This window comes from Pieris napi, chromosome 23 (assembly GCF_905475465.1).
Source record: "Pieris napi chromosome 23, ilPieNapi1.2, whole genome shotgun sequence".
Classification (NCBI taxonomy): domain Eukaryota; kingdom Metazoa; phylum Arthropoda; class Insecta; order Lepidoptera; family Pieridae; genus Pieris; species Pieris napi.
In genome coordinates this window covers 8,592,539-8,616,037 of record NC_062256.1, presented here as the reverse complement: position 1 = coordinate 8,616,037, position 23,499 = coordinate 8,592,539, and the positions used below count along the sequence as shown (strand labels likewise).

The window sequence follows — 23,499 nt, the reverse complement described above, 5'->3', positions numbered from 1 at the left end:
CTCTCGCTCCATGGCACCGTGCGAGATGCGATGTTCGCTATTTCTCACTCTCTCTCTCGATCTTTCTTACTTGCTTGCTCCTTACTCTCGCTCCATGGCTCTTTGCTTCATGTTACGTTTGCACTTTCTCACTGACCCTCAATCGGTCTCAATCGCTCTCTCCCTTTTCTTCGACAAAAACGCTGCACATCTTCGTGACAGTAATATTATTATTGCGTTTCATCCGTAAAAAAATACATGATTTACATGAAAAATGATCGTAGGTTTAGTTATAGTTTCGGTTTACTTTGATATAGTACAAGAGGAAAACGGGCAGGAGGTTCAATTGATGTTTATACTGCCCATGGACACCCAGTGCCAAAAGGCTCGCAAGTGCGTTGCCGGCCTTTTAACAATTGATACGCTCTTTTCTCGAAGGACCCTAAGTCGAATTGATTCAGAAATACTTGTAAGCAAGTGCGTTGCCGGTCTTTTAACAATTGATACGCTCTTTTCTCGAAGGACCCTAAACCGAATTGATTCAGGAATACTTGTAATCAAGTGCGTTGCCGGCCTTTTAACAATTGATACGCTCTTCTCTTGAAGGATTCAAGTCTATTTGATTCAGAAATACTTGTAAGCAAGTGCGTTGCCGGCCTTTTAACAATTGATACGCTCTTTTCTCGAAGGACCCTAAACCGAATTGATTCAGGAATACCTGTAATCAAGTGCGTTGCCGGCCTTTTAACAATTGATACGCTCTTCTCTTGAAGGATTCAAGTCTAATTGATTCAGAAATACTTGTAAGCAAGTGCGTTGCCGGCCTTTTAACAATTGATACGCTCTTTTCTCGAAGGACCCTTAGTCGAATTGATTCAGAAATACTTGTAAGCAAGTGTGTTGCCGGCCTTTTAACAATTGATACGCTCTTCTCTTCAAGGACCCTAAGTCGATTTGATTCAAAAATACTTGTAAGCAAGTGCGTTGCCGGCCTTTTAACAATTGATACTCTCTTTTCTCGACCCTAAACCGAATTGGTTCAGAAATAATTGTAAACCACAACGAAAATCTTATAATCACAGCCAATCTAAATATTTGAATACAGTTTCTGGAATCTACTGTATTGTCTAACGTGGCTGCAGCGCACAATCGCCTAGTTGTTAGGTAATTGACTTTGGTCATGCGATTACGTTACCAGTAGATTTAATTACCGCGAAATGATCAGTTTGCCGGCCTTAGTAATTTACCTATCAATCAAAAGATATAGGCTTTCAATCATACCGTGAATGTTGATCACGATGTTGGAAAATGCGCTGGAGGGCTAGCAATCCTGCTGTCACATACAATTTTCTTAGACTTCTCACTAAAGAATACGCATGTAAATTATATTGTCTTAAACATTATTTATTTATCTAGAAATATATCAATAAATTATTAGGAATACTTATCAAAGATCCTATTGATTTTGAAGACATAGACATAACATTTATTATTACTAACGAAACACACACACACGCACAAAATAATAATCAAAAAATGAAAGAAAAGTAACAAAAAAATGTTTTTTAAGGAATAAGGTACATTTTAAGTGTGTAATGTGTGAGTTGTGGTTGTAATTAGCCCTGTTTGAAGCAGACGATACAGACCGACAGCTAGTAAGCGCCTCAAACGCAATAAAATAAAAATAATGTAATAATAGTAAAAGAAAAAAAAAATAATAGTAAAAATTAACAGTAAAGAAGTCTTGGTAGTTAAAGTATATAAAATGAAATAAAAACAATTCTGTGCGTCATGTATACCAAAATCTGGCATGTCTCGCACCCAAAACTCGATAGTGTGCGTCAGATGTTTGCGACATTTCTGATAAATAAAGATATTATTTATCTGATGATAAAAATGATCAAATGAAATGAAAGCGCCGTAATACTACTGAATTATAGCATCTCACTCTAGGTAAAAGAAGAGAGTGTTTTGATCTGGAGACTCAGTTCCAACACAAAAAGGCCGTTTGAGACAAAATTCATTAGGGTGTGGAGCCAACTACTGGACTAATGTCATCATATACAGGCTTACTTAATAATTAACCATATAGAAAATTAATCAATGGTAAATAGTATCAAAAATATGTGGTATGTAATAACGGCTGCAATTCACAACCAAAGGAAGTGCACGGTCTTATCCTTACGCAGGAAAATAGGTCCAATACAAAGAGGCCACTTCGAATCTTCTTTTAGTGTGTAGCCATGCACTGGCCGTTGAGTGCCCATGGTTAAACTACGTAGATAGCCCTAGAAAGTCCACTTATATGAATTTTTTTTTTTTTAATTACACTTCTATTACAATTACATTACATTTAATTTCAAATTATTTTTATTATTACTGTGTGGTTTAAGAAAATTATAAATTCTGTAAAATTTATTGTTATAATTATGTACTAATAAATATTACTGTAGTCAACATAAAATCTCTCTTTTAACTAATGTAAATTTTCACGTCTAGTCTCATTTGCCATACACTTATAAGTGCTAAAACTACACTAGCTCAAAGCCTCTTCGTTCTTCCTCTCGGTCAATATATTAGAGTTTAGTATATAGATTATAGCCATATACCAAACACCATGTGTATTTAACGATATATTCACGATAGCTAAGTGTCCGTATTGGATGTAATGATCCCATATACGGCAAAGCTTTTTATCGCCCATTTCGGTAAGCTTAACTTTTATCAAGACATAAAGACTTGTATGAATTTATCTTGAATGGCGTTGACAAAAATGAGAGTATAAATAATGATGAATAATTCAGCGTGATCGGTATGGAGAGGTGGTAAAAACGACAGACGATTCCGGTCGGAGAATGCCAGCTCCGATGCCTTTTTATGTAATTGTTTCGAAGCACGCTCACATCCATTATCTAACTGATTTAGGAATTACGGAATCCAATCATTTTTTACCTAGTCTCAAAGTTAATTTATGGTGAATTTGAAATACTCTCCTTTTTCTCACGCGTCTCAAATTATAAACACCAACACGTTTTTGTTACATTTATTGAATTTGCTTTGTAATTTTTGAGCTATTTTAGTGTTGATTAAAGAAAAGTTTTTTTTCTCTAAACACAAATGTATAATTCTGATAACTAATTTAGAAGATCAGTGTGGGCCTAATGGCTTCGGCCTACGACTCTCATACCTGAGGTCGTAGGTTCGATCCCCGGCTGTGCACCAATAGACTTTCTATCTAACGGCTCGAACTGTGGAAAAACATCATTAGGAAACCGGCTTATCTTAGACTTAAAAAGCGTGTGTCAGACACAGGAAGCTGATCAGCTACTTGCATATTAGATTGACAAATAATCATGAAACAAATACAGCAATCTGAGGCTCAGACCTAAAAAGTCTGAATGAAAAAAGATGTACAATTTATTATACAATGAATAAATGTATATTCTACTTATTAATTTAAAATTAACAACTTTTAATAATTAATGAATAAACAAACAATTATTTATCAACACTAATCATTTAACTAATAAATTACCGCAACTCAATAACAGTATCAAAATTTATGACTTATAAAGCAAATAACTTGATTAATTAAAATTTTATTGAGCCCCGAAATACATTAAAGTTCAACGCGCCCGCCTATCGCTAATCACCATAAATTCTATTATTATGTTATAATTATGTATCAAACGTAATATATTCAAATTACAAATCTAAAAAGTATCAAATGTCAGACAAATTTTCCTTTCTTTGTAATCCTAGAGTTACTTGAACTAAAAGTCTTCTAAACGTACATACAACTCGCTTATACGCTACTTTGAATGGTCCAATGAATAGGCTATCTCGCTCTTACAACTTGATTACTAACATTGATGAAAATATTGATATATTTAACAACCTTCCAACTTACCGTATCTTGTTTATCATGCTCTTCATGAGGTTTAAGTTTCTATTTAGTTTGAGTTATAATTTGTTTATTTTTGTGTTTTTTATTTATTGGTTGCTTGTTTCATTTTTTCCATTGCTTATGTTCTAATATAATTGATGTTTATATATGTAAAATTTATGTAACTTGTATAATCTTATGCATACATAAGTAATTTCCTTTTGCGACTTAGCAATTACTTGAGAGCTGTACAATTAGCTGCCAGTGGAGGTTTTCCTTTCTCTCATTTGGAGATACGAACTCCAATAAAAAAAGCGCATACTCAAGATACAAAGGCTAGCAACGCGTCCACTAACTCGTCTTTATAGGCTGTGATAGCTGCCTTTTATGACTGTTCCCATGTTTAAAAAGTACTCAGTAATACAATTATATACTAGTAAAGAGATTCTTATAATTGTAACGAATAAACCCAAATATTCTGGCCCTTTTAAACATATTTAATAAATAGTTATACACACAAAGTTTTTTTATAAAGGAATACCGTATTTATCGTATCAATGTTTGTTCATAATTTGGAGAGATTTATTTTATTAATACTAATAAAACAGTTTGCGCGGAAACTAATTCTAAGCGTTCAGGCGACGGAAACAACTTTTGTATTATACAATGTGTGTGTTGTGCGTGATTGCCAGTACACATACCAAATTAATCTTATCTTTCGCAATTTATTGCGCAAAATCTAAGGTAACCTTACAATAATTAGTACTGTAAGAGACGTCTTCTTAAAGAAAACCTACCCTAAGATAATATGATTCAGGTTCGTGAATCTCATGATCATCTAATCCCTATTTTATGAAGCTGGCGTAGAAGAGCAGGCGTAGAATAGTAAAAGTATTTCCTCCAACTCTTGGGCCGTGGGGTTCAAGTGCATAGACGCTAATTAAAGGTTTAAGTTGGCGCCTGGTAGATAGTACCGTAAATAATAATAATAAATCAATTAGATTATTTACATATAAAATTAAAAACCGTTTTGCGGTGTAAATTATTATAAAAAAACTAGCTGACCCGGCAAATGTTGTTTTGCCATGTATATTATTCCTAGGAAACATTTAATTAGTTCAATAAAAATAAGTATCTACAGTAATAAAAAATAGGGGTTGATCGTAGAGGGGTGAAAATTAGGGGTATTGTATCTTAAAAAATAAAAACAAAAAAATTGTCTAAAAAATAAAAAAAACTTATAGGGTGGACACCCCTTATCACTTAGGGGGTTGATAGTAGCTTACTTACTAGCTGACTTACTGAATAAGTTTAAAAAATTCATAGGAATCGGTCGAGCCGTTTCGGAGGAGGAACGAACATTGTGACACGAAAATTTTATATATTAAATAAGCGCAAAACAGTTACTTAGTTATCACTCACAAAATTATTATTTGATACGAGCATCTAACAGAATTAAAATTCCAATCTCGAAGCCTCATTTTTCCAATGTCAATGTTTCGTAATTAATACTAATTTGCAGTTTCCATTGTTATTCAGCACGATCCACCTGATTATCGCATTTTTTTATCCAAACGTCCACCTTTTGTTCCCATTAAACCGTGTAATATAATCCTTATGACATTAGCAATAAGATTCCAAATCGCTTAAATCATTAACTTAACTATCACTGCGTACCATTGCGACAAGCAATCAGCGTGTACTCACGTTTAGCAGTCAATGAAATTGCATCAATCGCTATTATTGGTATTTTTATAATAGACTTTAGTTCGATTTTCACTTTTTACACGCAGTCCTCGGATCTCGCTTTTTCTATGTCAAATTTCATTTGAAACCGCAATCTCAGGCGGAAGTGCACAATGAGTGTAATTGAATCGAATTAATGATACATTATATATTCATAAAATCGTGCGTTGGGGAAAAAAACTAATTTTACGATACAAAAGCAAACCGAATTACGTTTAATGGTTTTTATCACAACACAATCAATTAAGTATTCTGAACGGAGAATAGTTTTACATTTCGTCGCTTGTAGAATGATAACCTCGTATGTCCAGAGAACCAAATATTACAGGAAACCAAAAAATTTTTAATTTTGCCAATGTTCGTTAAAATATTATTCTGAGTTTTTGTCCAGAATTTTAGATGGTAAAAAGAACTTATTTGTTAATAACATATATAAGAACTTACTTGATTATACCATTTAAATGACATAAGAGTCTAAGAATAAAAAAACGACGGGTTGCACTCCGGGAGTGCCGGCAGAAGTGAAAACTTGAATATTAACGTTGTGCACTTGACTTTTTGGAATGGTTAGGGAATTAATTATCAGTATAAAAGTACTATCACTTATGTGGTAGAATACAATATTTTTTTATTGCGCTATCGTACACAAACATGTCAATTTATACATTAAATACGCCGCGCCAGCTGTCTACTCTCCATCCGTCTTACGAATTTTCTATCAGGTCACGTGTCCTGACGCGAGTTTAACATTTTTACCCATTCCAAAAAAGTGTACAACGCCGCTAAAGAAGTTTTCACTTCAAAATGATATTGGTTGTTTGTAAAGTAGGTTTACGATCGAGATGTTTACGTGATAACGTCTTATTGGTGATATAAGTTTTTGGGAAGTAAGGAATTAATGAAGATAACAATTTTTTCAAATTTTAAATTACATCTATCGTTTTATTCACACTTTTGATGATAAATTTCGGGTGTAAAATGACAAGTTTACTTATTCGACTATGATATACATTTTTCTTCATACATTCACGGAATGACTGGTAGCGCTCGAGATGAGACGGGAGATCGGTCCGTCTCTCTCTCGTTATACCTGCGATCGCGCTCGTTAGGTTTTGGTGTGACACAAGTTTCTGAACATGTCACCCGACTAAAACGATTTTAAAGACATTATCACGTCAAAATAAACGGTTGTTTGATGTACGAGGTTATCATTCTACAGTGACGATATGACTTTGACATATCGCTCTTCTTAGGGGAAAATAATGTACAAAAGACAAAAATCGTTTTGGTTATTTCACAACGCTATTTTGTTGCTACTCTAAAACTTTTAATGCCTACACTTCAAGATACTTTAGTTCTACGACTCAATGGATAAATTGTTTGTCATATATATAATTTCATCGAAAATAATTGATATAATAATAATCTTTACAATGCTTTTAAAATAGTCGTTTATCTGTGGCAAAATATTAATCTGGCATTATTGTCTGTGGAAAAAATACTATAATCGGAGATTCAAGGGGTAATAATAATATAATTATGTAAAATTGGGGTCAGACATCCTTAACTGAACCTATACATTGCACGACATGTCAACTCATAGCGTGAGGCGCCATCTTTGGACGACGATCTGTAACAACAGTTATTACATATAAATACACCAAGACTCCATCTCAAATCAAAGTTAATTCATATGTGACTGACTTAATATGTATGAGATTATACAAGTGTGTTTGTTAGGAAAAGCCTGAAATTTTATAACAATAGTCAAAACGTAGATTTTCTAACAAAATTGTTGGATTCATTCATACAGGTAACAAATAATTAATTTATAAGTTGGGGGATTGTAAACTAGAGCCCCAACATGGTAATTTTGGTGATGATGAAGTAACTGAGCACTTCAAGCTCTCCAAGGTATAATGTTTCTGACGATATTAAACAAACAATTAATCAAAGAAAATTATGTAGGATTAAAAGGCATTAAAAGGAAGTATCTCGTAGAAGTAAGTGTAGATTTTTGATAAATAATTTTAATTTCGAATATGCTGCATAATTTAAAGTAGAAGGACCTAATGTGTATTATACCTCAATGGATAACTAAATTCTCGCACCAATTTTCCTATCTATCAAGTCAGCTATATAAAAAACTTAAACGAAATTAAAACAATAATTACCAAGTTGCTTTGTGCACTAAGCTATGAAGAAACTGAATTACTTATCCAAGAATAATTTAACCATCTTTAATTTTGATGAACTTACTCACTTTTCCCTTCCCTACCCTTCCCAAACATTACCAGAGTCATTTACTTCTGGAGTGTTTGTTTCATCCTAGTAAACCTGTATATTTGTCTTAGTAATAAGTCTCAGTCTTCTATTTCTCTTTATATAATATTTTAATAACTATTGTTAAGTTACAATTTCAATTAACCGTTAAAAGAGCGGAGTACTCAACAAAAAAGCGAGTGGTGGAGAGTTCATTGCCAGTTCTTCTCCGTTCTACGCCCTTGATTTGAGTAGCATATTTATTTATGACGTTCATAAGTGTACATTGTGTTACCTAAATGAATAAATGATTTTGAATTTTGACTCTGATGTCCAGGTCTCCCTAGACTGAGTTCAGGCTCGTATACTTACTAAAACAATGTAAGTTGTTATTGAATAAAGAAATTTTGAATTAAAGGTACTTTAACGCGAAATTAATTTATAATTTGCATAACTCGACGTATCGAGTACGTTAAAAGGAATCTTTATATAATATTATGATAATTTTTACTCTTCAATACAATGCTACTAGCTCAATACGTAATAATATTAATTCTTAACAGGTACTCTCCGCCCACCAGGCCTGATCGGTGGAAGTAAACCAAAAGTTGCAACACCTGCCGTCGTTTCAAAGATAGAACAATATAAACGTGAAAACCCGACAATCTTCGCGTGGGAGATTCGGGAGCGACTGATTTCTGAAGGTAAATATAGATAGATAGAAGTAACATAGTGATATTTTTAAACATAAAATTGATATAAAAAAACATTTGACAGCTGTTTTGAAGGGTATTCAAGTACTTATTATTTGTTTATTTAGTAATTTGCATTCTCTTTTCTTACATTCAAAAAGTCTTGCGTCTTTTGTTTTATTTTTTCTTATAAAATTATTGATACGTAATCACGTTGGTATAATTTGACGATTGCAAGTAGATCTCGCTCAGGTACAGAAGGCTTTTGCCTAAAACAATAAGAAGAAACACATACTGAAATCTTATTCCAAGACAAAAACGCCTTTGCTTTTGCGGGTTTTACTGTGCGTTTAATAAAAACGTTAGAAAATATAGATAACTACTGAATTTTTATAAATATTCTTGACTTTAAAATCTATGATACATAATAACTCTGAATAGGAGTAGAGCATTAATAATGTTCCAAAAATGTCAAGAATTATTTCTTAGTTCCTTAAAAATATTTCTTTTTAAGGGGTTTTTTAAAATCGTTTCAGAAACGATTTCGATTTGAAATTCTTTGATAAAAAATGGTCCATTAATTGAGTAAGGATATACACTGTATTAGAAACAAGACGGAACAGTTGATCTACTTATAATTCAGAGGAGTTGTTCGGTCTAATACCTGCAGCTGAGTTTCATCATCGGACGTCAAGGCAAAATACAAAATACCATCCGTATCACCTCGACGTCCGTCATTCCACAACTGAGCGTTTTCTAAGGCAGTTTTTGCCGCGCACCACCACTATTGGGAACCAGCTGCCCACTAAAGTATTTCCGAACCAATTCGACTTAGGGTCCTTCAAGAAAAGAGCGTACAAATTCTTGAATGGCCGGCAAGGCACTTGCGAGCCTTCTGGCAGTGTGAGTGTCCATGGGCGGCGGTATCACTTAACATCAGGTGAGCCTCCTGCCCGTTTGCCTTCTATTACATTAAAAAAATACTTAAACTCTTGCGGGGTGCAACCCAATGTTGTTTGCGATACCAAGGGTCAGAACTAGTCTGTTGCATAGATCCTCGTTATCCAAGACGTTGCGCCTACTGAATGCTGTCTCCGACACTATCGACATATTTATATGTTCGCAGAGTGAGTTCACAGTAGCGATATTGTGTATCTTATGTATTTAATATTACATTATCGTATCGGCTTAGTACTGTAAGGATAGTGCATGCATTTTTGTGAATAAATATATTTTATAATAAGGGTGAAACCGAGCTAGTTGAAGATATAGCGCTCGCGGTAAAAACTCACAAAGCGGCAACCTTAGAACTGATTTTGTATAAGAAGTTAAAATACCCTTTGTGCGCCGGGAGCGATCACGAAATTGCGGTTACTGCGCATTCATAACTTCTTGCTAAGTGCACCCTTTCTCGCGACAACAAAAGTCAATTGTCAGTTTAAAATCGCCCAATCAAACTTAATTATATTACTCAACTCTGATTTGATGTTAGATTTTTTACGAGAATCCGCCAGTCATTAAATTATATTTAAAAAACAATATGTTTATTTATTATTAATTACATTATAATATTGTGTCAGGGTTCCCAGCTCTTCCATAACAAACTTAATAGTTAATTCAAGTTATGGGTAAGGAAGAATAATTATGCACACATCAAAAACAGTCAAATTATTCAGATATATATTTTTGCTAGAGGTGGGTAGTTTAATTACAGTCTACCCTCACTTTCTAGCAACACAATTGCGATCGTGACACATTGACACACGACGTTAGAGCGCCTTTGTCAGTAGCCTTGATAATTTTTCATGACAATTAATGTCGTACACCATCCGAAGGAGCCATGGTTGGAGGAGAGTTCAATGTGTATGAAATTCTGTTACTTCGTAATAAATAAATAAATTCACCGTCAGAGCACTGCATTATATCTGAAAATTACAATATTTATTTCCAAAATATATATAAAGGAATAATCTGTCTAGTGCCTAGCTGTAACGGATTCACTCTTGATTGGAATTTGTTATTTACATTTTATTTAACATCAGAAATAATGAAAACAATAAATAATAAAATTAGTTTCATTAGAGTTTAATTGTATTATAGTTGTAAACGACTTACACAGTTTTTATAGTATGTATATTACATGAAAATATTAAACAACCCAAGTTTTGAAGTCGGTATTTTTAATGCGTAATACGGTGCGTCGTGGCCCTCTAGAATTACAGTATCTGGTGTCCGGGCTTGCGTGTCATAGTTTCGCTTTTGTTTTTTCTGTAATTATTATAATAAATACATTGAGGTTTCAATACTACAAGCTTTAGTGACTTCGTCTGGAATAAATATATATTAATAACATAAAAAATGACAAGATTTGGCTGGGTTTCGCCGGGGGTCAGAAGAAATTGTGATGATGCCGGGAGAAAGATAGCTAGAGATAGCAAAATATAGATAATTGTGGAATGCCTTGAAGGGGGCTTTAGGCGTAGTCATATAAATATAAATATCATTTTATAACTTAATAAAATATCTATATCATTAATTAAGAATATTTTCAAATTAATATTACACATAACTTTCCTTTCAGTTCAAGCAATGTGATAGTCTTAATCCTTAATAATTCAAAAGGATATATATATAGATATATATATATATATTACATATTATATATATGAATAAATTAGAAAAGAGCCCCGATCCCGCTATTTTTAATAGTGTAAGCTACATTCATTTTGGTTTATTGATAGAGTGCTTTTTTCTTAAATATAAAGGATGGAACATTTAAATCTTGCCAGAAACCCTATAACCCATACTATAACATAATTAATATTGTATTATTAAATAAAAATAGGTTTCGTTTCAGTCTAGATACCTGACTAAAAACAAAATTCTCAGTTTGGCGTATTTCAAAATAAATACAGAGATACTTTTCGATAATTTAAACTGTTTTTAATTACCACAATGGTCGCGAATTTGGTTTTAATTGTCGTAACTTGAAACCGTTTTTCTCTCCTTTGAAAAATCTCGTAAGCATTTTGTGGCATGTCGCACACATATGTTGTTTTATCTGTATGTAGTATTTGAATGTGTGTGGCACTTTATTGTTATTTTAAACTTAATATAAATCAAGTATAACTTCCATGAAAATCCTACTACCTATAAACGCGAAAGTTTGTTAGTATGGATGGATGTTTGTTACTCTTTCACGTAAAAACTAGTGAATGGATTTAATTGATACTTTACAATTAAATAGCTTATACATAAGAATGACACATAGGCTACAATTTATAAAGATGTTTTGTGAATTGTCCAAAATATGAAGTAAGTAGGACAAAATCTACCAGCTGCGAACTACTCGGGCGTGCGCTGCCAAAATCGCTAGGGTTACACATATGTAATGTATGCTGGAAATGTTTATCTTAAATAGTCCTACAAAAAAGTCCGTCACAGTATATATCTATGTCTTATGTGTAAGCCATTATAGCCAAAATAGTAAACCATAACTACTATAAAAATTGTTAATTTATTTCAAATGCACATTTGGTAGTAATAAATTGATTGCTATATGGAAATATATACTTTTATCGCTTTTGGTATTTAAAGTAGATAAAATATGTCTAAAGAAAAAACTTTTTAACCGGATTAAAGTTATATATTATTATAAATTTACAATTATTTAACATAATTTTAAATTTATCCGACGTTTCGCGTGCTTTACAGCGTGCGTGGTCACGGTGACTGAAGACAAAAGGTGTTGGATGTCAAAAAGTATCACAGCTGTAGAGAAAGATGCATTATCTGTATTTATTTCCCCGGAGTTGGTATCGACTAAAAGATGGAGGGTTTTGGCAAAAATGGCTCACGGTGTCCTCGATTAATATAATAATACATAACTTTAATCCGGTTAAAAAGTTTTTTCTTTAAATATGTAAAGGTTATGTAAATAAAAGACAATACTAAAATATGTCTTTCACGCTACATCATTTGAACAAATATTATTTAAATCCTGCGCAGGCGAAGTCGCGGGCACCAGTATAAACTAAATGAGTTTATTTATTTTTTATATATAAGTTAATCGCGTTCGTTTTTCAAATCCAATTACAGCTACCTGTTAAATGAACTTTAGGCGGGGTCAACACATATTTTGGGAGGTCACGCGCAAGCCAATGAAATGCCAAATGATCTATTAGTTTCAGAGGCTTACCGGATATTCTAGAAGCCTTTTAAACGATTAGATTAGTTTTTGTTTGGTTTGGTAACTAACCATATTATTGATTAAACAAATAGTGCAATCAATTATAAACGAAGCTTTACTTGAGCTTGAGCTTTTATTTTTTAACCCTGAGGTCATGTAATGATACCATGCCTACATCGATTCTCTTTCTACATACACAGTAATATAGTTGAATATAATAATAATAATATAGTAATTGATATAAATTTAATAACGTATGATATGATTTGTACGATACAGATAATATAAGAACTGACCAATTTATATGACTAATAATGTAAAATTCCTTTAAAGACAAATTTGCACGCCATTGTGTGGCAGAATATGCGAACTAACGATTGTACCACCTTACACATTTTTGTGCCATATTCTTGCAATAAATTATTATTATTATAAGTGTGCTAGCCATGGCTATACATTTTACTCAGGCTTTCTTAGTTCTATACGAGTTGCGATTTCTTAAATCGAAGTTACACTGTTACATTAATTCGTTACATAGCAATTAACATTTCGTTATTTCGATTATTCTATTGTTGTACGCGTTACTATAGAGTAAAAACAAAATCCTCTATTATTTGAAGCAACCCAGATACCGTACAATAAGCGTAAGGTAAATTACTTAAACAACGCGTCCGCTTATAACATATATTTATAAAATATATAGTACAAAGCAAAGTCAAAGACAATTCCAAATAATTTTGCGTTACGTTTATTACAATTTAGTATTCTGAGACGTATAATGTATACATACGATATATACCTTTTTTCTTTCTCTATAAAAGCTAATTATTTAGAGCTAAAAAGTAAATAACTGTTTTTGATTGTGTTCCCTTTGGAGTAACTCTTGGGTCGTGGGGTTCAAATACACGCTAATTAAAGTTTTAATGCGTCTGGTATTTAATAGCGTTGACCCCAGAGCTGGTGATTTTCTTGCTCAACGAATAAATACAGCGAGGAAATGCTGCTGAGAAAATCAGCAGTAAACTGCCACAGGGACCAAACTTTTAAAATTCATTTAAGTTTTCTTTATTTAAATACTTTTTTTTATTATATAAACACGAATTTACTAAGTAAATTAATTTGCAAAAATTTCCGGGATTCTTTTAAATTAACATTCTTGATTAAACATATACTTTCTTTTTATTCGACTTTAACAGCATGTTTTACAATTACCGAGTGTAAAATTAATATAAACATAATTAGTGAACTGATAAAATTTGATTGCTCCTTGAATAAGCTGTGGAGGCAAGTGGGTATTATGGGCGTCGGATATGAGGCCAACAAGCCAATTGTGATAATTGCACGTAAACTCGCATTCTATAGTGAAACGAAACGATTTAATTTCAAAACATCACAACCGCCATATCGTTTCGATCTTATCTCTCATTCAATAAGGGTTACAATTAAACATATTACTAATTACAGTTTCTCTAGAGTAACTGGTTCTGAACATTTTCTGGTTTATATGGATACCGGATTAGGACACGATAGCATTCTTGATGGAGACATTGTGCTAATGTGATTCCAAGTGTAAAGCGTCTTAAAAGGTTTATTTTTCAAAACATGTTACGCAATTTGGTTTAATGGTAGCTTATAAAGTTAATGCAATTACTTTTAAATTATTGACAAATAGTAAATGAACTTTAAAAAACACGTCGAATTTCGGGGTGATTTAAAATAATTTATTTAATTGTTAGGTAACACGTAATTGTGTTTACTTGCCCCACATTGTATTTCATTTTGTATTTATAAAATAAACAATTTTAAATTGTGCACATCTCAAGTAACCAAAGTTTTAGATAAATAAAATAATAAAAAAAACAATGTATTTATAAATTAGTATTTCACGAAAGTTGCAGTTTACTTTTTTTTACTTTCTACAGTAATAAAAAATCTAATTAAAAATGTCTCATCTGTTATTGTGTATTCCATTCAATCTTTGTTTTATTTAACAGTTTTATAAGTTGAAACTACAACAACCAAACAAACAAACTTTTATTAAGTTATATATAATATATTTACCACTACACGCAATACTCGTCGAGCGAGTTTGCTTGTCTTGCCAAAGCCGCGCACAAATTATTTAAAGAGATCTATTAGGTATGAGGGTGTGCAATTGTTTAATCGGTTGCCGTCTAAGGTTCGTAACATTAGCGTGATTGATCAGTTCAAAAGGGCATTAAAGATACACATCAGAATGGGCCCATTAGACTTAAATTGGGCTAGCTGATGGCGACGTGTTTCTCGTTCGTATATACTTAATATTAAATTTCTCATGTAAATAAAAAATAATTTTTGTAATGAGAAATAAAGTTCTTTAAACATTATATTTATTTCAATTTATAATTATATCATATTTCGGCCATTCAATGCGCAGAGGCGATGAGAACTTGGAGAAACTGATCGTGGTTGGAAATACATAAGGCAAAAGATCACGTGGCCGTTCATCAGATGGATCGATCAAGTAAAAGACTCATCGATATCAAAACTATACACTGTCATAAAAGAACTGTTCGCTCCATGTTCCCTTGCTGGCCATGACGCTTAGACAGGAGCTACCTAAGTGAGATTTATTTCAATCAATAAAATTACGTAAATGTTTAAAATAATGCAATTCACGTCGTAATTACTTTAAAGTTTAACTTATTCTAAAACCAAAGCTCCAATAAAATCACTACAATCTAATATAGACTTTATCTTTATGTCAACAAGACTCAATTCTATTTTCTGATCTGGTCGTGAATTGTTGAAATGTGTTTAAAATAATTGCGGTGCACCCATGCCCGCGTTGTATGTGAAAATTGCGAACAATTATTCATAAATGCTCATTTTTACTGTTAATACCGATATATTTACAGGAAGTGAGCTTTTATAATGTGAAAGACTACGTTCAGTTCACACGTGCATTCAATTTTAAATCATTGCCTTTGCTCATTATTTTAACATAATTAAAAATATATCAACTTAATTTCACGGTTTAAACGTGCTGTTTCCTCTCTATCCGGCAAACTGTGACAAAAAAAAAATAACTAAAAACTTATGGAAAGAAAAAAAAAGGAATAGGGTACATTTGAAGTGTGTAATGTGTGTGTTGTGATTGTAACTGGCCCTGGCTCAGCATTATGCTGTGGAGCAGACGTGTTCACAGCGCTGGTCATTTTACCAGAGACCACAAGAGTGCTGCGTAGTAATGGTCTGTTATTACGCAAAAAGCTCTATTTTTGTCTATGTTTCTTTACTAAGACATCATGGAACATTACAATCTAGCCCAATTACTAATAAGTAATTTAAGTCTAACCTAGTTTACTAATAAGGGGCCATCCATAAAGTACGTCACAGGAATTTTAGGCCTTTTGAACCCCTCCCCCCGTCCTTGTCACAGGATGTCACATTTTTATAACCCCCCCTCCTGATGTGACGTCACAATTTTTTAAATTTATGTATGTATTTAAAAATAATCGAGAGAAAACAGCTTTTTTCATTTAATTAATTAAATATAGATCAAGTTCGTAAAATTTTAACATGTGACGTCACAAAAGTATTGACCCCCCCATGCCCCTTGTCACTCGATGTCACACTTCGGTGATCCCCTCCCTCCCCATTAACGTGTGACGTACTTTATGGATGGCCCCTAAGGATTTTTACATAAGAAAGTGTCCAATAACACTACTTACACAAAAAAGCTCTATAACGATTGATAATTATGTGTATTGTAAAGAACCCGAGTTATTATTTAAAAATCGAATTTCCAAATTGGAATACTGAAGCTGTGATGTATTTATGATTGCGTCTAATTGAAGGATGGTTTCGGTTTATCAAAGCGTGTTGACCGGAGCGGACCACCTGCTGACGAGTAGAGATTATTATCACTAATATCTATCAGACAAATTAGACCTTTTTAGTATAAAAAGCAAGGTATTTGATTGGTATTTCTATAACAAATATCATTCGACTTGCGCTGTATTAATTGAAGAATATTTAAAAAGCACATTCAGTATAGCTTTTTTATTTTCGCTAAGTTTGTTTTATATTAGTCTTTGATGAATTATACGTTAAAGTTAAAGAAACTAATCGCGTGTTGGTCCCACGAGAATGTTAGTGTGTGCTCCTATTTCACAATGCCTCCTGCTGATAGAGGACAAATCTTTGTTTTTAATTTGTTTTATTATTAATCAACTATTAATTACTTAGAATGTCATGTGGAACATGGTGTAATGGTTGCAGCTCCTTACAAACATTGTGTAAAACAAAAACTTGGCGATTTATAAGAGTGGCTGAGAGTTTATTGCCAGTTCTTCTCTTCCGTTCTACGTCCTTGATTTGAGACTGGCTGTAAATATAAAATTAGAAGCATGTAATATGTATTTATTTTTGATGTTCATAAGTGTACATTGTACCTAAATGAATAAATGATTTTAATTTGGTTGAATCACGAATTCCATAAAAATAAATAGAAATAACCTACTTTCATAACTAACCAATACCTAAGACTATTGTTTAACAAAATATGAATCAATTGTATGAACTTACTACTATAAACGAGCAGTGTTGGATGATATATCCATGTATCTTTTAACCCTGGTCATGCGTTCTGTTACAACTCCTCAATGCATTCTATACTGCTGACATACCCTGTGTTATATCCTTGTCATCATTTCTTCCCATGCATCAACAACCTCACATTTCCCATCAAGTCACTCGATCTCCTAACTCTTAACCGAGCAGACGTGCTCATATTTTATACTACTTTCTTTGTATTCTAAGTCAATATACCTATATTGAAATCATTATTAAATAAAAAAACTTTTTTTGAACGGATTGAAGTTATGTATTATATGTGTTATTATATGTATTATATTATATTGTATGTGGTCACCGTGACCACGCACGCTGTAAAGCACGCGAAACGTCGGATAAATTTAAAATTATGTTTAAATAGTTGTAAATTTATAATAATACATAACTTCAACCCGTTCAAAAAAAGTTTTTTATTTAAATGTATAAAAGTTATGTCAATCAAAGACAATACTATCATTATTAAATCTTTTTTTTTTTAAAGATCCCATTATTGTTCCGCGTAACAGTTCGAATCCAAATGAACATCAAATGTCAGTTAAAGAAGCTTGTATACCTCCTTGTCCAAAAAAAAAAACAAAGAAACGGACGCATACTGAGGCACAGATTTATAGCGCCAATGAATTATTAGTTTATTTTAATAATGGATAGTTCACTGTTAAAAACGAATCTATATGCGCATAATAAGTGCGTAATGGGCAAGTGGCGCATCTCCGACCAATGCCGCAACATGGCTGCTGTTGCTACCGCCTCACATACCTAATGTGTTAAATAGGTGATATACACTGATAAAACTTTTAAGGTTGTATTGAGAAGGCTTTACTCATGCGATATACAGTTAGGATAAATTTGATTTGTGAAAGTATTAGAAATAAACAAATTGAATAGATATTAAATCGAATTCATTACAAAATGAGCACGTTCATAATAGAGTTTTTATTGTGACGCGTGCGCAACTGTGAGCGTGTTTATGAAATTGGTTAAATTGATTATTTCATAACTGAATAGCATTCTATCGTGGGCTAACAATGGGGGGTATACTTGGGATAAAGAGCCATCTAGCGGAATTATAAAGAGTATCCGAGCAATAAATTGGTTGACTGTTGTTGACTAGAATGTTCTAACATTCCTAGTATTAATCTTATTGGGAAGATCTAAAACTAAGTAAAACCAGTAGGACACTAAAAATTTTTCTGCATATGTTGTGACAATATTAATTATGAAAATAGCCATGAAAAACAATAGAATATCATTTTTTCGATGAAACAGTCCAGTTCCCTAAGTTGAAAAAAAAGAAATAGAGGTTTTTATTTCTGGGCCGCAGATTCTATTTCATGATTATTTGTCAATATAATAGGCGAGATGACGTGCCTGACACACGCTGTTGACATATTGGGTCTAATGCAAGCCGGTCTCCTTACGATGTTTTCCTTCACCGTTCGAGCGAATGTTAAATGCGCACATAGACAGTCCATTAGTGCACAGCCGGGGATCGAACCTACGACCTCGGGATAAGAGTCGCTGAAGCCACTAGGCCAACACTGCTCTATTAGTAAGTTGAAATGTACAGAGTTTAATAAGTCAATGTATTAGAGTCAGAGAAATTTGTGGACCAACATGTAATAAATAGATACACAAATATTCAATTCCAACATGGTGTAATGGTTGCAGCTCCTTACAAACATTTTGTTAAACAAAAAAATGGCGATTAAAAAGAGTGGCGGAGAGTTTATCGCCACTTATTATGTTACCTATATGATTAAATGTTTTTTTTTACTTTTACCAACAATATCACAAACCTCCTTTTTTTGTTAATTAGAAAATTTTTAAAGCATTAAAAAAACCTGCGCAGTCGCGGGAACCAATTCACTGATCTCGTTAATTTCTTCTATAGCTATCAAAACACCAGCTCTTATATCGTCTAAATTTTAATAAGGAGACCACTACTGCCTTTGTTCGCCATGAATCAGCGGTTTTTTACAATAGCTTGCGCAACTTATCAACAAAATCGATATCGTCTTATGAGGCGGTTCGGCTACTGACCATATTTAATTCGTTAAATTCTTTTGAATTACAGTGATTTTCTACGCTTTTTAATAACCAACTCCGCAAGCATTTTATAAAACAACAAAGCTACGTAGACTGTATACAATTTTAGGTACAAATAATATACCTAAGTATTAAGAAATATATGTACATTATTATTAAAAACACACCCCTAATACCAACACACCGAATTAGGTATTATTGAATAATTTTTATTGATTTTTACCTTTCGTAAATATTTGTGCTATTTTGTATATATTATGTATTCCATTGGCTATATGGTTAGATTGTTTTGTTGCATATAATTTTAATTTATGTTAACTGTAGGGATACGAAATAAATGTTATCGCTAACATCATACGATGAGAAAAAATGAAATAGTTTCATAGATACAAATTTTAATACTACAACTAGATCAAGCAGAAGATCTAATAAAATGAATTGTAAAACTGTCATAGTAATAAAAAATGAATAAAGAGGAAGCTGCTTAGGGGTATATTATGTTATACATAGTATAAACATTTGTATGTCAGGTCTTGAATTCGGCTTATTTTAAGAGTACATCGTCTTCACATATAATTATTTAACTAATGTAAACAAAATATTGTAAACCTATTTTAAAAGAGTAAGTGCGGAGTTTTTTTCCCATTCTTCTGCACACGAAACTACAGGGGAGCATTTTGCCCCATGTTCTATAAAAAATTAATAATTATCGACATCTGATACAAAGTTTCAAGCTTTAGTTTCATTTTATATGCAAATAGTTGCTTTAAAGGCTCACAAAATAGTAAGTCTTAAAAACAGCTTCTAAAATTTATTAAGAACATATTAAATCAGAAAATGTTTCTATTTTATAATGAACTGAATGTACAATAGATTTTTCTACTTTTGTTTGCTTAAAATCAAACAAATACATCACTTTTATAACAAAAATAAATAAAATATAAATTTGATGTATCTTAAAACAGTTTCACAGAGAAATAGTAATGACTTACAGCAGAACAGTAGATATATTTAAATCACAGTTGTTCAAACGCACGTTGAAATAAAACACAAAACTAAGCATCAGCTACCTAAACGTGACCCCATCGAAGTTCACTCCGAAGCACTTTCAATTTAAAATAGTCTCAAGTTTTTTACGAGACTTTTTTGACATTTACTAACAAGATCGCTCCGTATTGAAGAAATAAATCAAATCGTCATTGCTCCCAATAAACCGATACATTTATTGATTTGTTACAGCATCATTCGGTTCCCATACAAAAAAACTTTTTAAAACATTAATATGGACGTGGTTTTATTGTTATATTTTAAGTTAGTATAAGTTTAAGTCGACAGACAACTAAGTGTTTTAAGAGAGTTTTTGCAGCGCATCACCACTATGTGAAACCAGCTACCGTCTAAAGTATTTCCGAACCAATTCAACTTAGCGTCTTTCAAGAAAAGAGCGTACAAATTCTTAAAAGGCCGTCAACGCATTCGTGAGCCCTCTCGTATTTTTTTTTTTATGATTGGACAAGTCACACCAATTGACCTAGTCCCATGCTTAGCTGGTGAAGCTTGTGTTATGGGTACTAGGCAACGGATATACATACATATTATAGATAGATAGACCTATAAATACATATTTAAACACCCAAGACCCAAGCACAACACCCAATGCTCATCACATCGATGTTTGTCTCAGCCGGGGATCGAACCCGGGACCCATGGATTCACAGTTAGGGGTACTAACCACTAGACCAATGAGCCGTCAAAAGCCGTATTGAAAGTGTCCATGGCGGTATCACTTAACATCAGGTGAGCCTGCTGCCCGTTTGCCCATTTTCTATAAACAAAGGATCCTAGCTGTGTTTACTCATAGAAAATAGTTCCAGTATGAAGAAAAACAAATAGATATGACGGCGCATTCCTAGCGCCATGTTAAGAAATACTGCAAATATTGGAACGAGATTTGACAGTTGTCAAGTCTGGCGGAGCGTCGTATCGATGGTCAGCGCGGCCATGTTGAATCGTTGGGAGTTTTTCGAACGTCAACGGCGAGCGCACCACGTCTGCGACGAATCGCTTTTGTTCTAAATAATCTGGTGTCTTTTTGTTACAAAACTAATTGAAAGTGCTTGTTTAAGAGATTTCCTAATGAATAGTAAATAGATTTTGAGTTTGGTGACCAACATTAAAATTATTAAGACATGGCTGATTCTAATAATGAAGGGCATCCGCCCATATCAGAAGTGGGATCCCATGCGCTACTGACCGTGCAAAAACAACCACCTGACTAAAATAGCGCCTTGAAGTTGTTAATGAAATTCGTAGAGTTTAATCCGGTAGACGCAGACGCGGATATAGAAGGTTGGTCTTAATTACAGAGCTTAAAGTACTGACTAAACATTTAGAGGGCGTAGATTTCTCTAGCAGTGTACTGAAAGGGCGCGCAGCTTTCTTGAGCAAGTTAAATTTGTATGAGCTGACAGGGGAGACTGTAAAACAAAGTTTAATGGCTAGATTTTGTAAAACAAAATTATTTCAAGACTTCTTTGATGAAATATTGCGTTTTCAAATTGGAACAAAAGAAACTGCAGCAGAGTGGCCTGCGTTTATGGAATATGATCGAAACTATACCTAAAACCCGAATGTCAAGATTTTATAACTGGATACGTCATATCGGTCTTATGTCAGAAGGATGATTTGATATGCCGTGAGCTAAACGCATATACTGTCACTATTAAACCTCAGTTGTTTAGAATCTTAAGAGACATTTCCCTAAAGCGAAGATCGGGGGTTACTGAAATCCAAGAGACTGATTTCAAGCGACCTAGAATTGTGGACGCAAGATTTCCTGGTAAATATCATTTTTGTGGAATCCTCGGACACCGGCAAGCGTCTTCGAGAAGATTCTTCTTGGATGACTAAACAGCAAGATCCGTCAACTGCAACACGTGCCCCCGAGAAAACTTCTACCGTAACCTGTTATATATGCGGTCAAGTTGGACACATAGCAACAATTTGTAAAGAAAAGGAAAGAGGTGGTGGATCTACTGCAAGGTAATAGGTCAATATCTGGAACAGTGGCTGTCGAGGGGCACCTTGAGGATGTCATCTGGTGAGTCAGTCTCCTTTCTTTTTGTTTGATAGCGGATCGTCTTGCTCGTTGATAAAAGAGAGCTATTATACTAAGTTCCCAAGTACTGTGCGCAATGATCTTGCGGGCATTGGTGGTAATGAAATAAAATCTACGTCACAGATTTCGAGTGAGGTTAATTTTGAAAATTTTATAAAACTCTTGACATTTCATGTAGTACCAGACTCATGTCTTACGGACCCTGTTATAATAGGTAGGGACATTTTAGAAAACGGTGTGAGCGTCAAAATTAATAACGATAATTTGAAGTTAATGTTTGTGAGGCGATTGTTACCCAGCCATACTTTACTCGGATAGATACCGATTTGGCAGCTGATGATAGAGATGCCCTTATTAGACTATTGGACAAATATGCTAGCAGTTTCGTATAGTGTTCCCCGTAAACGCGTGAACACAGGAGAGTTAGAAATTGATTGATAGGGTCTACCCCATAAAAGTGTTCAACGACGCCCATATCCGTAATACCATTATACAGATGCTTACCTCCGAACCAGTTCTGATGATCTTTAACCCGGACTTACCCGTTGAATTGCATTGCGTAGCGTCGCTCGGAGGGATATGGGGCGATCTTAATACAGAAAAAGAAAGACCTGCCCCATGTTGTAGAATACTTTAGCCGACGAACCTCTGAAGTAGAGTCCCGCTACCACTCATACGAACTGGAAACGCTGGCAGTCGTACGAGCGGTAGAACACTTCCGGCATTATTTATACGGCCGACGTTTCAAGGTTTTCACGGACTGTAACTCATTAAAAGCTTCGAAATCTAAAACTGACCTAACCCCACGTGTTCATCGCTGGTGGGCATTTTTACAAGCCTACGATTTCGATATCATACATCGCGAAGGTCGTGGCATGGAACACGCGGATTACCTTTCTAGAAATCCCCTGCCGGACTCCAATAGCTTAATTTCCGAGTCACAAGTCTCTTTAAAACCTACAAT

General features: G+C 33.6%; 1 protein-coding gene across 3 annotated transcripts in view; it reads left to right on the top strand.

Annotated features, from left to right (window-relative positions):
• Positions 1 to 23,499, top strand: part of LOC125061489 (paired box protein Pax-6-like) — a 70,159-nt gene that overhangs the window by 27,758 nt on the left and 18,902 nt on the right. For all 3 annotated transcript variants that reach the window (XM_047666961.1, XM_047666960.1, XM_047666962.1), the window contains exon 3: positions 8,437 to 8,577. In XM_047666961.1, coding sequence (XP_047522917.1) covers positions 8,437 to 8,577 — 141 coding nt within the window. The remainder of the gene's footprint in view (positions 1 to 8,436; positions 8,578 to 23,499) is intronic.